This window comes from Tupaia chinensis, unplaced genomic scaffold (assembly GCF_000334495.1).
Source record: "Tupaia chinensis unplaced genomic scaffold, TupChi_1.0 Scaffold000161_4, whole genome shotgun sequence".
In the NCBI taxonomy this organism is placed as follows: Eukaryota; Metazoa; Chordata; class Mammalia; order Scandentia; family Tupaiidae; genus Tupaia; species Tupaia belangeri.
In genome coordinates, this window is record NW_006159635.1 from 2,745,662 (window position 1) to 2,762,694 (window position 17,033).

Genomic DNA, 17,033 nt, shown 5'->3' on the forward strand with positions numbered 1-17,033 from the left:
TGTCTAGTGAAATATATTTTAAAAAGAAAGGGATAAACCAGTGAATGTGATATGGTCTCTGACAGACCATCAAAATGATACCTAAGTCATAGGTCTTCAAATCACCTTATTCTAACTTTAAATCACTGTCTCCTGTTTTAATTCCCCCTGTTTTTTTCTTTTTCCATTAAGAAATATCATTATTATAATATTTATATGGTAAAAGGGAAATAAAAGTCAGTAAAAAGTAAGAGTGACTGGACGAGGAGATACAGATAGAAATGAGGATAAGAAGGAGAAATATTTAATCGGTAACAACCTAATAAAGTTGACATTAATACCTAGTAAAACTTTCATCTTGAGAGTATCTGTGCTGAGTAGCTAACAGCCATTATACTCCTATATATCAGTTAATTTAACCCTTAAAATAAAAGCTGTTACAGTTTACACAGAACCTTGGCAAAGAATTTTAGTAGTGATTAAGTACGAGGTTACAGAAAATATATGAAATTAGAATGATATTGCTAAACCATGTAGATTTTTGCTCTTGTGTTTAACTCAAAATTATGCTTTTTTAAAATGTGTTTAATAATGCATTTCATCCTTTATATAATGCCTCCCCCGTCCCATCGATAAGACCATTGTCTTATTTTTCTTCAGTTTAGGTGCTTTACATAGTTTGGCCACCAGGTGGCTGTCCAACAAAGTCAGTCTGGATGGAAAAAAGTTAGAGATAATCTAACTGAAGAGGACTCCCTTTTTATTCTCCTGAAAGACTTCTTTTTCCAAGGACTATAATGTGACACCTATTAGTGTGACAGTGTCTGCGAGGGATTTTTGAGGAGAGTTTTCTGTTATTGTTGTTTCTAAGGAAATTTTCGAACGTAAGGAAGAGAAAATTTTGCAGGGATCCTCCATGGCTCCATTCCCCAGCTTCAATAACTATCAACTCATAGTCAATCCTGCTCCATTTCTACCTCTAGGAATTAGATGTTCTCAGTGCTTCTTTTCCATCCCAAAAGTACTTACACAAGGAAGAATCCACTTCATACTTCATATCAGGAAGGAAAATGGGAAGATTATTTTTCATCTTTTACATAGACTACTTTTCTAATGAATTTTAATAGAACATTTTCATTGAAAGTAACATTATTGGTTATAAAATACCCAATATACGTAGGATTTCGACACTAATTATAGTACGTATAAGTATACTTTAGTTAGTTGGTTAGCATTATGATAACTAATAATATGTATTACAATAATGTAGAATGCAGGTTAAATATATTTTAGTCTGGTTGGCCTTTAATGTACCTATAACTAGTAAATATTTTCAGAATCATAGCATTATTTTTAACATCTACAGACTGACATGTAAGAATTAGTGTTGAAAGTTCTCAAATTTCTCAAATGGTAAATTTAGGCATTTTCCCCACAAAGGCTCTGGCTGACTTTTTTTTTTTTTTTAATGGAAAATGTTTTCAAATCTTATATTTATTATTTCAATATTAGTTTTGGTTGTTCATTTTTATTTAATGTCACCATGATGCATACATAAGAATTTCATTTTAATACTAGTGCGTTATACACAATAACCTTTTAACTAACAACTATTTTAGAAAAATTATAGACTCAGATATATGACTACAATAAAGAAAACACTTCCATTTATAAATCTAAGTTAAAGTGAGCATTTTTACATTGTTTTGAAGGTTTCTGGGACCTATGGTAATGGTATCAATTCATCACAAATTACACATTAAGGTTTTCTCCATCACTATATCAATAGTAATAATGCTGTTTTTATAGATGACACAAAATTGGAACAGCTAGAGAAGCTGAGCAAAACTGACAAAACTGACATGCAGCAAGATTTGCTTTAATTGAACAACAGACTACAGCTTAGGAAGTTTCATACACGATGTATAACACAAGAACATAAGCTCTACATGCAAAACAATTCATATTTACAATACTGACATAGCAAATTACACTCATCATGCAGTAACAAGGCACGGCACATGACAAACCACAGGACACTACACTAGTTAGTGTGCCAAAGACTTTGTCACCTACTTGTCAATAGAGCCCACCATGTAGTAAACCATTGGAAACCAACAGATTGCATCCAGAAAATGCATATCTGGCCTAAGTAGCAGATGGGTTACAAAATGAAACACAACGTCACTACAGTGGCAGCACTTCTAGGGAAAGGAAGTTAAGTTGACTTAGTAGCAATGAAGTCTTAAGTGCCTTTGCTTTTAACATGCTTTAGAAAATGTCATTTATACTTACTGTAAATCATACAATGCCCTTAGAATCATGAAAATATATTTCAGCTTCCTCAATAAGAAACATTATGGCATACCTCTATGAGAATGCTAAACTGATATTCTTAACTATAACTTAAAAGTCTTATCAATGAATTTAAAAGCCATCTATACAGAAAAGGCCCTGTAAAATGAATAGCTAATGGTTTTTTCTTAGAAGACCTAAAAAAAAGAGATACTAATGTCTATTAAAAGCAACCTTCTCTAAATTGCAACAAAGCCTATAACATATCGACATATCAGATAAATATAGTGTATGCACCCATGCAAATATGTATTTTATAGTTACAATTGAAGCAATTCTCCTTTCAGTTTATTGATTTAGTCATCTACGTTGTTGAGCAAACACTAATTATGACCGAAATCTTTATTTGTATGAATGCTTGAAAAAGGACCACAAACCTGAAAGCTTCTTTGACAATAATTTAATTGATCATATTCATTTTACAAAATTATTAATTAATTCATGAATTTATTCACTCAGCATCTAGGTATCCATAAAAATTATATTTAATCGGCATTTTAATATACTCTGGCACATGTAAAAAATATTAATTTGTAAGAAATACAGTTTTTTAAATTTTAGGCAAATGCACACAGTTAAACTATATGTTCTAATCTGAAAAATAATGGATTGCACTTGGGAGTAGGAACTTGGTAACATTCATAGAGGTGCTATTTATTTGGGGGTGATGAATGGTACACAGGAATTTGCCCAATATAAGAGAAGAAAACTGACATTCTGGGCCAAGGAAATTATAGCACCTACAAGTTCCCCTATAACTTCCCAGGGAGATCAACCCTTCTCCTCTCTGACTTATTTCCTTCCTGTTGATTATCTATCTCTCTATGCTTTAAGAAAAAGAACGTTTACACAATGAAGCATAAAAAAGAAAATTTGTAACTTTCAGTCACGTCAAATTCTATCATAAATACTTCCTTACAATGTGCAAGCAATCTTCCAAATCTTTACAAGTTGCCTTAACATCTGCATTGGGATGGCCTGGTTCAGCCTTACATGAATTCGGCTGTGTTACAGGTAAATCAAGTCCTCTGAACCCCCAGAAATATACAATCATGAAACATTTCTAGTGCAAGGGTTCTATTATGCGTTCTTTTTGTAAAATTCAATTTTATATAACGATAAATTCACCCACAACTGCTTTTTGAAAACATGGTTTGAAAGCAAACCAGAAATGTACAGAATAAATCAACTGTGTATTCACATGTACTGAATCAGTGCATTTAAGTAAGTTGGCAACACTGTTGATGACACCAACTTACTCAGTAACTGAGTAATCTAAATGATATCAGGGGCTCTTAACAGACTAATCAGTTAGTCATTGGGAGACAGTTAATTGGCAAGCATTAACTTTACATTGAGAAGCATTACTATTGAGAAACACTAAACAAAAACAGAAAACATTCATAAAAAAATAGATGTTCCTTTTTTTTTTTTTTTTTTTTTTTTTTTTTTTTTTTTTTTTTTCTTGCTATAGGGCCCATGCACTTGCCAGAGAGACAGAAAGCAAGAAATCACCCCTAATGGGGTATAGTCACACTGCAATCTTTTGTCTTCCATTCTACTTGGGATTTGGGGCATGCACGCACACATGTCTGGTGTGAGTTTTAAGCTGCCAGATCCAGGATTCAAAATGTGGTCAATTACATATGAGTCCAGCGATGTAACCATTATGCCACCTGCTGATCCCTAGAAGTTCCTTTCTTATATTACACCATCAAGGTACAGATAAAGAATTGAATGCAGAGAAAAAAAATAAAACCAGTAATACAACAGCATTAAATGTATGAAGGTTTTTGTTTTAAGATCTGATTGCTAAATAGAGAAGGCCTATCTATGTTACAAATTACATTAAGAAAAAAATAATTGACTCATTTAACCATATAGCTCATGACAAAATATTACATATAAGAAACACAAATGTCAAAGAATTGTCACTTAGAATGTACAGACCAAATTGATCTAATATATAAAGAAATATTTCAAATCATGAGAGGAAAGTAGATCTAGGCAGGATAAATATGCAAGTGCCAAAACAAAGCAAAAGGAAGCAGGTTGAAACTAGTAAAAAGTGAAAAAAAATCAACAGACACGAAAATTAACTGATGTTAATAAACAAGAGAAAAATTAGAACATTTATTCATTAAAGTCCTAACTGTAGTTCTGCTAAAGAATAGGACTACGTATGAGCCTAAAACTTTATCTCTTTATAAGATATTCATAATAATAATTGGATTATATGAACACATTAAATACCTATAGCTAGTGATGGCTAAATAGTGTAAAGATTTGTGAATTTGCAGGGATGTACAAATTCAAGACTACTAAATCTTTCCATTGAATTAATAACCATAAAATATTTAAGTTTTTTATTTCAAATTCAAGAAATAAATACAGGGACCAGCAGGTAGTGTAACGGTTAGGTTGCTGGACTCCAACACTGTCAACCGCGGTTCAAATCCTGGACCCAGTGGCTTAAAACTCACATCAGACATGTGTGTGAGCCCAAGATTCTGATAGAAGAATGGAGGAGAAAGGATTGCGGCATTGCCATCCCCCCTGAGGGATGATTTCTCACTTTCTGTCTCCGTGTCTCTCCAGCAAGCACATGCACCCTGTAGCAAAGTCTCTTAAAATAGTAGTATGTCTTTATGAGCAGTTTATAATAACTTGTTAAGATAAATTTTCTAATCATATTACAAATCAAGAAAACGGGCCCCAGAGATATTGAATAGCATGTAACAGGCCTATTAAGAGGATAAGTCTAGATCTTATATCAGATTTGTAGGTGTCCAAATTTTAAATTTAATAAGGACACTAATATATGAGGCATTCTATAATTTTTAAAACAAAGGGAACTAAAGTTTACTTTGGCACTACATGTGAAAGAAGACCAATTCAATAAATGGATGTGAGAAGCAATACTTTGGTAAAAATTAAGTGACTGGATCTTGCACTTTGCGTAGCCTTATGTAACATATTCCAGCTCTTGACTTGCTTTTCTATTTCTCATCTGAAATGGTGCTATCAGATGACTGGATGACCTTTAAGATTGGGCGGTAATCAAAATATTTAAAATCAGTATGGCAAACAGACCCACAGAACAGATGGTCAACCAATCAAAACTGACACCAGCTCTCATGAACCTGTACCAAGTGAAAGATGTTTTTCAATATGACTGAATTTTATTTAATTACCATATGAGATCTAGAAGTCTTTCTATTTGGAAACATTGTGAATATGTATTTTGGCTTATTATGTGTGTGAATATTATAAGTTTAATTTACATTTTAAAACTCCATACTTGGGACATCTGTTATTATTTAGTTCTGTTATATTGAATTAATTGGTCTTTCATCTAAATTTCCGAAATAGCTATGTGCTAAATATTATTTTCAGCAACGCTCATGTGAATTTAAAATAAAACTTAAATCCCCAAATGAACTAATAATTGAATTGGTGTATAAAAATTCTAATATGGAAATATTTTGAAAAAGAAAGCATCATATTTCTTTGCAATATGGTAGGATAAATTGCAAAATACTAGCTATTTCAGAGTAACAGGCATTTCATTGTTTAAAAAGAAAAATAAAACTTAAATCCCCAAATGAACTAATAATTGAAGAGGTGTATAAAAATTATTAATATGGAAATATTTTGAAAAAGAAAGCATCATATTTCTTTGCAATATGGTAGGATAAATTGCAAAATACTAGCTATTTCAGAGTAACAGGCATTTCATTGTTTAAAAAGAAAAATAAAAGGATTGCATAAAACTTCCTGGAACATTTATTGGTAGTTTTGGTATCCTCCTTTTCTACCAAAGGAGTAGAGGAGAACAAATAAAAATGTTAGACACCACTTTCGGGAAATACACAGAAAGCTAATAGATTTTACAGCATGCACTTTTAACTGAATCCTTTGAAATGAAGTCAAACCCCACAAGAATCATCTAACTACAATATCATGTGAATAGAGGGATTCCCAAATGTAAGCCATTAGGAAGGCCAATGGGATTTTTTTAAAGCAGTCACTTGAAACTAAAATGTATTTTTGTTCTTAAAAATAATTTCTGAACAGCAATCACACACACACAAATACACACACACACACAAATACACACACACACATACACACCTGTAAATTAGGCAAGATCATATACCTGAAAGAACATTGAACTAGAAATTACTTAGAAGGTTCTAATCCTAGAACTGGCCTTGGGAAAGGTCATTTAACTTGATGGTGTCTGTTTTACAGCCTGTGAAATAAGAGAAAACAGTGGACCTTAGCCACGTGGTCTTCAGTTTACTCAACTGTTCTCACTGTAATGAGAGAGGGTGATGACTAGCACAATGCCTGACATGTAGGGCATGCTCAGTACTTAGTTACTGTTATGACTGGAGTGGAGGTGACACAGACTGACTTTATTAACTACTTCTCATGGTTTCACTAAGACAAACTATTTTCTGGTAAAAGTCACTTCTATATTTAAAAATAGTGACCCATTTTTTTTAGTAATTAAGATTTTACAGGAACCAGCAGTTAGCGTAATGGCTATGTTGCTGGACTCCCACATAGTTGACCGCAGTTCGCATCCCGGACCTGGTGGCTTAAAACTCACGCCGGGTGCGTGTGCGTGTGTGCCCAAGATCCCGAGAGGAGAATGGAGGAGAAGGGATTGCGGCGTGATCATCCCCCCTAGGGGGTGATTTCTCGCTTTCTGTCTCTATGTCTCTCTCTGTCTGTCTGGCGAGCGCACGCGCCCTATAGCGAAAACCTCTCCAAAAAAAAGATTTTCCAAGATCGACCAAATTCAGGAATTAAGTCTATACAATCACTTGATTATAATCCTAACAAGTCGATAAATTATTCAGTATTTGGAGATGCTGGTAATCTGTTTATTCGAAATCAAACAGAAAGGGACTAATAAGGTTACAGTTACTCTTCAATCTTCATAAGGTATGCAATTAAGGACTTCTTAAATCTGGTCACTTGCTCTGCGATAATGAGGTAGAAAAGTGGACTTGGTCATGCTAAGATGGGGTTACTTAGCAAGACTGGAGACTGAAAAAAAGAGTTTAATCTCTTTCTCTAGAGTGAACTCCACTCCCAAATACAAAGCCACTGAATTTTTGGGAAGGTTTACACAGGGCAAGAAACTGTATCCTGAAATAAAGTACAAGAAGCCACGGTTTTCCACCAAGCCCTTCCAGAGGAATGCTTTAAATTCTGCTCCAGTTCTTCTTTCTCAAGTCTCTTAACTCCTGTTCTGTAATATGGGGGCCTGAGTTAATCCTGTGCTGGGGTAGCTCTAAGGGCCATGAGTTTGTAAATACCCCTTTTCAATCCAATCCCCAGGGCAGTGACCACATCGTAAACAATTTAAATGCACAAAGAGAATTGAACCCTGTTGTGCTCTGAAACTTTCAACCAGAGAAGCTTCGAAATTAGGACCTTGGAGTTACTCTGCCCCACTCTACTGCCCTAGCCAGGCCACAGCTGTTATGGCTCTACATTTTGTTTTAAAAAACTTTTATTTCCTCTAACATTGGGTTTCTGTTGCCCCATCTTTACTTACCCTAAATATGCTTCAAGTTTCCGTAGTTGCTAAAGAGGTTTCAATAAATAATAATAATAATAATAATAATAAAATATAACTCATTAGAGGGACAGCTGGGCTGGAATCCATCTGTTAGGGGAACTGCCATTTTCAGAAATTTGATCTATGGATATTCTCCTAGTCCAAATAATGATAATGCTATAGATATTCATATATATTAAAAGATAATAACCATACTCGCTGACCATGGTTCAAGTCCCAGACCCAGCAGCTTAAAAATCATGCTGGGTACATGTGTGTGTGCCCAAAATCCTGAGGTATGAATGGAGAAGGGGTTGTGGCATGGCCATCCCCTGGGGGGTGTGTGTGTGTGTGTGATTTCTCACTTTCTCTTTGTCTTTCTGGTGAGCGCACATGCCCTATAGCAAAAACCTCTCCAAAAATTAAAAAAATACTACTACTACTAATAATAATAATAAACTGGATTACCAGTGTGATTATGATGCTAAGATGCAACAAATGAATACTTTAACACTGGTATATCCAGAATAAATAATATCATAATGTTGTTATGTCAGAGAGATTCATGCTCTAAGGAATTTCACAAGATCATTTTTGAATGACAGGCAAGGCAGCAGAATTTGGCCTCATTTGGTTTATCTTGAAACTTATATTCCTTCAGAATCGATGAGGAGTGGAAGGGAGAATCCTAAAATGTGGTATTGATCTAAGGGCCACCTGCTACTAATTTCCTATCACAGACAGGGATGTTCTAATGTTAGAATAAAACAGTTTTGACTATTTCATTCAGCGACCTACATTTTTACTTGCCTAAGAACTATAAAATGCTTATGGCAGTCTTATTTAACAAAAGTAAATCAATCCCACCTTTTAAAAAGAAATATACGTGGTAAAGTGTTATTCCTTCTATATTCCATTATAGAATGTATGTTTTAACATAATAACTGGTGATGACAACTAGCAGATGGCGTAATGATTACATTGCTGGACTCCCACATGGCCAACTGTGGTTCAAGTCCTGGCCCCGGTAGCTTAAAAATTATGTTGGTTGGGACCAGCAGATGGCATAATGGTTACGTCACTGTACTACCATGTAGTTAACTGTGGTTCGAGTCTTGGACCCCGTGGCTTGAAACTCATGTCAGGTACCTGTGCATGCATGCCCAAGATCCTAAGAAAAGACTGAAAGAGAAGGGACTGTGATGTGGCCACTCCCCTGGGTGGGGGGAGTGATTTTTCACTCTCTCTCACTGTCTCCGTCTCTCTATCTCTGGCGAGCGCATGCACCCTAACGCAAAAATCTCTTAAAATAAATAAATACATAAATTTTAAAAAACTGATGATTATGCCTCATGGTATAACATACACAAATGAGTTGGGAAATGCTTCTCCGATAATTAATAGTCTTTTAGGATAAAATTGTCCTGTTTTGGCAGAGATTTTTTTCAGGCGAGTTGATTAATTTAAAGAAAATTGCAGTAATTATTTCAGTGGCCTGTTTCCCATGGCATTGTGAGTAGATGACCACTTGCAAAATAGTTTTAAATAAAATTTCTGGAGTATTCCAATGACGTTGTAACTAGTATTTGTAAAATTTGACCATATTCAATTTTTTTTAATCACAGCATAGAATGTATCTCCCAATGAACAGTGTACCATAAAGTATCTGATTTCAAATACTAACAGCAAATTAAAGTAAATTATTTTTATGTCCCTAATATAATATTAAAAACTATCTCATTTGTGTATTTTGAAATATACTTACGGGTTGTCCAATAGCAGCACTATGGGATTGAGTTCTTTCTTTGGTCTATAATATGCCCTGAGAGGAACAATAAAATTATACAATCCATTTCCAGCTGTTTCAGCTGCAACTATAATTAGTTTATTTTTGAATCCATAGGCTTTTGCATCCTCATAGTAGTTATGCTGGCAACTCTAGAGAAGAAAAAAAAATTATACAAAGAAATGCCACTTTTATGCTGCACTAAAGTATTGTGAAAACACTTCGTATATATGGAAATGTAAAATTAGTCTAACAAAGGAAATCCTTGTTTTGTAATAGACTGAAAGTAGCTACATTTTTCTGGAATCAGTTCTCCATCCTGCAACAGGGGTGGGAGGTATGCCCGGACAAAACCAATGAACTACAGAGAGGTTAATAGTCAACAGTGTATGTGGGCGTATGTCCTTCTGTAAGCTAAAACTTGCTGTTTGATGACAGCCAGTTGATATATGTAACTGGATATATATATACATATTTTAAAATTATCTACCTCTGACTTTTATTTTTAAAAATATAGTAATATTATGAAATAGCCTCAGTCCTAGTACTATCTAAAATAATGGATTATGAAAGAAAACAGAAAACAAAAACTCTTAACCATCTAAATGCATAGCTGAGCTGGTTAGATAATGATGCAAATACTCAAAAGTGAAATAATAAGAAAAAGAAAAATAGGAACAACACATTACTGAAGCTCTTTATTGGCCTGAGAGTATTTCCTATTCCCTGGGTGTCTAGAATTTGCTAGAATTAGCATTTTTAAATCAAGTCTGTTTTAAGTTAAATTATCTACATGGACAACTTCTTTGATGTTCTGCACTTTTGCTTTTATATATCTCCACATGGATTTCTGTTTATTTACTTGGGTTGAGATTAGTTAGTTCTCTGTGGATTCATCACCTATGGAATAGTCGTTGCCATTATTCCTTAATAAAAAAATATATATATTACAAAACACTGGTGGGAATAAGGCACCATGAGTAAACAGAAACAATAAATAAGATAATTAGATCCAAATACTACAGATTTTTGCTCTTATAAGACTCAGAATATAAAAATGAGCATGTTTAATTATGTTTAAAGAAAAAACAGCACTTAAAAATATGAACAAATAGTAAGGGATTATTTAAATATCCAAGTAAAATGTCAGAAAAGCATTTTCTATATATCTTCTAGAACTAATAAAAGGTTATTTGAAATACCCAAGTAGATGTTTAAAAATCGTATGTTTCTATATATCTTTTAGAACAGGATAACTCAAAAGATGATTCAAATTACATGTATGTTGTAGCTAAACTAGGATGGAAAAAATTAAAGATTTAGAAAAAAGGATGAGAACATCTAACATATATTTGTTAAGGATAACTGAAATAGAGATAAGAAAGAACCAGGAAGAAGTCTTAGACAGACATATATTAATTGAGGATTTTGGGGAAGTGATGAAAAACTCAAATCCTCAGATTCAGGAAACTCAGTGACTACTAATACAAATAAATAGAGAAGTACAGTCACATCCATCAGAATGAGAGAGAGAAAAGAGAGAGACACAGAGAAAGAGAGAGAGAGAAACTACCTGTGAGGAGCGACAATTAGGAAGACAGCTGTCTTTTCCATAGTAACTTGGAAGAAAGGCAGAATAGTCTTTAAAGTGCTGAAAGGCAAAAAAAAACTAACAGCCTAGAATTGGACAACAAGCAAAGCTATTTTTAATAATGAAGACAAAATAGAAACATTTCAAGGGAAACCATAAAACTACAATTGAAAGAATTCACCACCAACAGACTCTCCTTAAAAGAATCTCTAAAGGCTGTAATCTAGGACATAGGAAAATAAATCCAGAAGGAAAGTATAAGCAAAAAAGAGGAAGAGAGAAGGAAGAAAACAGTAAAGAATGAGGGCAACGAGTATGCACTGAAGACGTGCTTGGAGAACTAAGAACAGAAGCAGTCTCTGGAGCCAAATGGGAAAATACGGTCACTCAGAAAGAGGTCATGGAAAGAGGAGAGCAATGGGTTAATATCTGGATCATTAAGAACTTCAATATGTATGAGATACATCAAGGGGAAAAAAATGACTTTCCATAAGTCTTAGAAGTTAGCTCAATTAGTAAGGAAAAGCCAGCAGAGGGAATTAATGTTGATAAAATCGAATCAGGACACCAGAATGGACTGGAGAACATGGTCCCAACTCAACACACTTCCCATGGTAGAATTAGCTGCATGATCCCGTCCATAACTCCAGGGTGAGCATTTGTTTATGGAGAAGATCACCTCCTACCAACTAGAGCTACCTAAGTAATTAAAAATTCCAGGCATCATCCATCAGTTGGCAATACCCAGAAACTTTGCTTTATTAATATGGTAAAGAAACAGTTAATACTCTTTTGGCTTTAAAAGATCCTCTATTGTTCCCCTACCAATCTTTGAAAACTTATCCTTTCAACTAGATCAGATTTCCTGTGGGCAGACAAATAAAATCCACTCTTTGGTCTTTGCAGACTTAGTCATAAGAAAAATTACTTTTGGAAGGGGTCAGTGTAGGTGAAGCACCTGGAATTTAGAATTTATTAACATTACCCAAAACACACAACTAGTCAGAAATATTGATGCTTCAGAATATTAAATTAAAATAAGAACTGTAAAAAAAAAAGTCAAAAAGCCTTGAGAAATGGAATTATCCATCTCCATGAGCCTAGAGGAATATTTAGGAGCAATGGCAAAGATTCAGAAAGCAACTGCAGGGAGATAAAGGCAGAAATTGTCTAACATTTTGTTTATTTTATTACTCAAGAATTCAGCCATAGTCAAAATTTATGTGTGTCGTATAAAGAAAAAATAGCAAGAATGCTAAATAAAATGTAGAAAATATCTAATCAGTTAAGTTTCTGGCACTGTGATATAATCCCTCTAAGAGCCCTATACGGTTCATATTAAAACCACATCTGTTTTACAGAGAAGAAAACTATAGTTTACTCGGGAAGTGTGATGTCCAAATTGTACAACTTGTAAATGGAGAGTTGGAATTTTAATTCTAACTCCAAACTTTAGAGTGAACAAAGAACTCCCTGGCTAGAATCAGTAATGCATTTTAATCCCTACTAGGAATGTCAGGAACTTCTTTTCTAGTTTCTTATTCTTTAGGAGGGTAAACCCATACAAGTCAAGCTCAAATTCTAGGATTCTTAGAATTATTCTGTTTGGACATTAAAAACACGACTAGCTGATCTATCTGGTTAACTTAGTAGAAAGGTAAGTCCTTTGGGTGATATCTAGTGCAAAGAAGTAAAATCGAACAATTTATATCATCAGATTTAATTAGAAAAGATAATATCCTTTAAACATAGTTTAGGTGAAATACTGTACAAGTTATTTAAATATATATAATTGTAATGCCATAATTTTGTTTGGAGAATAAAATAGTAACAAGGGCCTCACCTTGTCTAACCTTAAGCAGCAAAATGGCACTTTTTCATGAAGGAGATGACAAAAAGTGGGTGAACTTCCTATGTACGGAGAGTATGGGGGGTAGCCTTTAGCATACCTGCAAAACAAGAGGAAATATTATGCCTGGATAAGGTGTACAGAATTGGAAGATTAAGTAATGGTCACGTTCTCTGTCTTGATAAAATGAAAGTCAATAACTTTATGCTAGAATTTTATTTTGTAAGGAGACTATAAAGAACAAGAGTAGGCAAACTACACCCCAGAGAACAATCCTGGCCTATTACATGGTTATTTTGCAACTAAGAAAGATTTTTATATTTTTTAAATGGTTGAAATTTTGTTTTAATTTGATGTCATGTGACAATTATATAAAGTTCAAAAAATTTACTAGCTGTTCCTTTCTAGAAAAGATTTGCCAACTCTCACCTTGGAAGATTTAGATATGTTTTTAGTAATGTTAATTTTTACAAAATACATTTAAAATAAAATAGGTTATGATTCCTTCAATTGTCATTGGACATTAATTCATAACCAAAAGGGAGCAAATGATTAACTAGTTACAGATAGAATTTTGCTGGAATCATGCATGAAATATCATCAGAGACACTTAGTTTGTCTGCCAAATTTAAAAAAATGCGACCTATATATTTTGATTGTAAAGATGTTCAAAATGGAACTTTTAAATGTAACGGCATAACTGAAATTTAGGAAATATTAAAATTAGGAAACAGCATAAGTAAAAATTAGGAGATGAGAAAAAATTTAGTGAAAGCCATCTTCCTTGATGTTTATCTCATTAAGAACTTCAATATGTACAAGCTCATTGAAAGAAATAAAAGTACTACTAAGAGTAATTCAATGGAATGCTTAACCTGTACAAAAAATTGTAATCAGCACTGTTTCCTCTATTATCTCAGTTAGTTTTCACTTAATACTATAAGGTAGTAATATTACCCAATTAACAGATTAAAAAAAAATGCAAGCCATATTGTTTCATCGAAGTTACTTGTACACAACCATTGTCAGGCGGAACCAGCATGACAAACAAAATCTTCTATACTCCACAGTCAAGACCATGAGCCACTACGCTTCCCTCCAAAAATGATGATATAAGATGGCTTAAGAGGTGTGAACACGCTCTGTAGAAGGCTGATATGAGATTAAAACTGTAGTGATTAGTAATGTATTACTACAGAAGTTTAGAAAAGGACTATACATCTTTTATTCAAATATTTTAAATAGTATTGATGCATACCGTTTTGTTTTGCTTTGTTTTTTTTTTTTGTTTTTTTTTTTAGAGGTTTTTGCTATAGGACCCTGCACTCACCAGAATGACAGAGACAGAAAGCGAGAAATCATCCTCCAGGAGATATGGCAACGCCACAATCCCTTCCCCTCCATTCTCCTTTGGGGATCTTCGGCATGCACACATATGTGCCTGGTGTGAGTTTAAGCCACCAAGTCCAAGACTCGCACAGCAATCAACTACATGGGAGTCCAGTGAAATAGCCATTATGCCAACTGCTGGTCCCTAATGCATATTGTTTAAAACAGGCTAAGATCAGCAAGGAAAGTTTAATAGAGGAGGCTGCAGTTACTTGTCATTGATTCACTGATTGAACTTCAATATGGACGTGAAATAAAGGAGACGAAAGGTAGAAAGATTAATATTACAAGAAGACCACTATAAAAACACAGTGTGTGTCCTGGGAATATGAATTGATATATTTCTCTCCTTAAGGATAAAGGATGATTTAGAGGAAAAATTAATCTAGAAATATATTCTGAAGTCAGAAACTTGAGCCTTGAGACCAGCAGATGGTGTCGTGGTTACGTCGTTGGAGACCATGCAGTCAAGCACAGTTCAAGTTCCAGACCTAGAGGCTTAAAACTCACACCGGGCACATGTGTTTGTGTTCAAAATCCTGAGAAGAGAATGGAGGATTGCAGTGCGGCCATCCGTCTGAGGTGTGATTTCTTGCTTTCTATCTCTGTCCGGCGAGCATGCGCACCCTATAGCAAAAAGATCTCTAAAGAAGGCAAAAAGAAACTTCAGACCTTAGAATGTTCTGCAGTCAAGAGAGATACTGCCTAATAGTGGGGGATGTTGATAGAAAAATATAGAAATGAGTCTTGTTTGTCTGTAAGGTAAGAACATTAGCTCCTTATCTATTGGCAAGAGACCTAAAGACATTCATTATGGATCTTACAGCAAAACCCAATAATCTTGCATCTTAGAGTATCTAAACATACTCTAAGTTTGAAGACATTTCTTCATCTGGTGTAGTTTCATCTTCTGATTGGTCACTTAGAAGATCGCATGTCTGAATTGATGATGTATCTGCAACCTCTAAAACAGGAGCGATACTAGGTCTTCTTAAATCTTTGCTTCCCTCTGTAGGAAGAGACAGGGTAGGGCCACTTGCTGACCTACAACTTGTGTCTTGCAAGTCTATAGCCACAGTACCTAAAACAATGAAACAAAGAAACCCATCAAGGCATTTACTGTCTATATGACATAGTGATTACTTAATGATCAAAGATAAGCAAAATATAATCAGCATAATCAAGAAATTTTATATGCATTATATATGCTTTTAGTGCTTAAAGTTTTCTTTCTTTTTCATGTGGACCTTTCCCTGGATAGAATTCTGTATGGGCCAGCCCTGTAGATTAGTAGTTAAGGAAGGTGGATCCCACAAGGCCAACCACATTTCAGATCTCAGCCTTGAGAACTTGAAAAAAACTCACTAGGCACATGTGCATATGTGCCTAAGATCTCAGTGGGATGGCGAAATGAAGAAGGGATTGCAGCATGACCATGTCCCATTTAGGGATGCCTTCCCTGTCTCCCTCTTTTCATCTCTTTTTGGTGAGCTCAGCTCTCTGGCAATAAATAAAAAAGAAAAAAAAAAGGAAGAAATTATGTACATATTTATACAAAAGTATATTTGCAAAGTGTTGCATTATATTACAAAACTTGAGATTTACAAAATCCTGACATATGTAGGAACTTAAGTGAAAAAGCATACCCTGCTGTTTCAATTTGTTTTCTTAAATTTGGAATTTTTTTGGCTATTTTTATTTTGTGTATTTCTCACTGTGTCTTCTCTCTTCCTTTCTATAGAGCTATTTTTTAACTGATTTGTGATCATTTAATTTGATTTTAATATTAGAACCGCTAATATTTTATTTACTAAATGAATATTTCTTGATGTCACAAATGCCACATTCAGGGAACAATATTCTAGGCACCTGAGATATGTGGAGGAGATGAACAAGGTTCTTACACATATGAACTGTATCTGTAAAATACCCAACTAGACAAATAAGCTAATAGGGTTATTTCAGATAATCATAAAATAGCACACAAACACATAAGAGAATAGAATGGCAAACGGTGGCATTAGGGAGAAGTGGGGGAATGGAGTTTTCATAGGTGGGAAAGAAAGCCATTATGAAATTAAGAGACTGGACTTTTTACCCGAAAGACAATAGGAAACACACAGGTCATGAAAGCAACTTACTGGAGGCAGTAAGAATAACAAATCCAACTAACTTAAGAATGTTGAATACTTGTGGTACACAAGGAATAAATAAGTGGAAGAAATTAACTTTGTAATTTTTAAAAATGTTTGTCAGAGGGCATGTGTACTTGCCAGAGTGACAGAGAAGGAAAAAGAGCGAGAGAAAAAGCACTCCCCAGTGGAGTGTGGTCACACTGCAATCCCTTCTCCTCCATTCTCCATCCTGTTGGGATTTGTGGCACGCACATTCATGTACTTTTAACCACTAGGTCATGGGCCTGGCCTAACCCTTTGCAATTTTAATTAGAATTTTGAAATTAATTTAAACATCAATTAATGGAAAATTCATCTCTCTCCCCTGTAGG

At 34.4% G+C, this 17,033-nt stretch overlaps 1 protein-coding gene across 2 annotated transcripts in view; it reads right to left on the reverse strand.

The window, feature by feature from the left end:
- KCNT2 (potassium sodium-activated channel subfamily T member 2) overlaps positions 1 to 17,033 on the reverse strand; it is a 386,489-nt gene that overhangs the window by 85,673 nt on the left and 283,783 nt on the right. Inside the window, exons 17-20 of one of the 2 annotated variants that reach the window (XM_006146032.3) lie at positions 15,395 to 15,608; positions 13,133 to 13,238; positions 9,678 to 9,850; positions 2,056 to 2,127 (exon numbers count right to left, since the gene is read on the reverse strand). In XM_006146032.3, coding sequence (XP_006146094.1) covers positions 2,056 to 2,127; positions 9,678 to 9,850; positions 13,133 to 13,238; positions 15,395 to 15,608 — 565 coding nt within the window. The remainder of the gene's footprint in view (positions 1 to 2,055; positions 2,128 to 9,677; positions 9,851 to 13,132; positions 13,239 to 15,394; positions 15,609 to 17,033) is intronic. The other variant, XM_014586847.2, reaches the window with a different exon arrangement.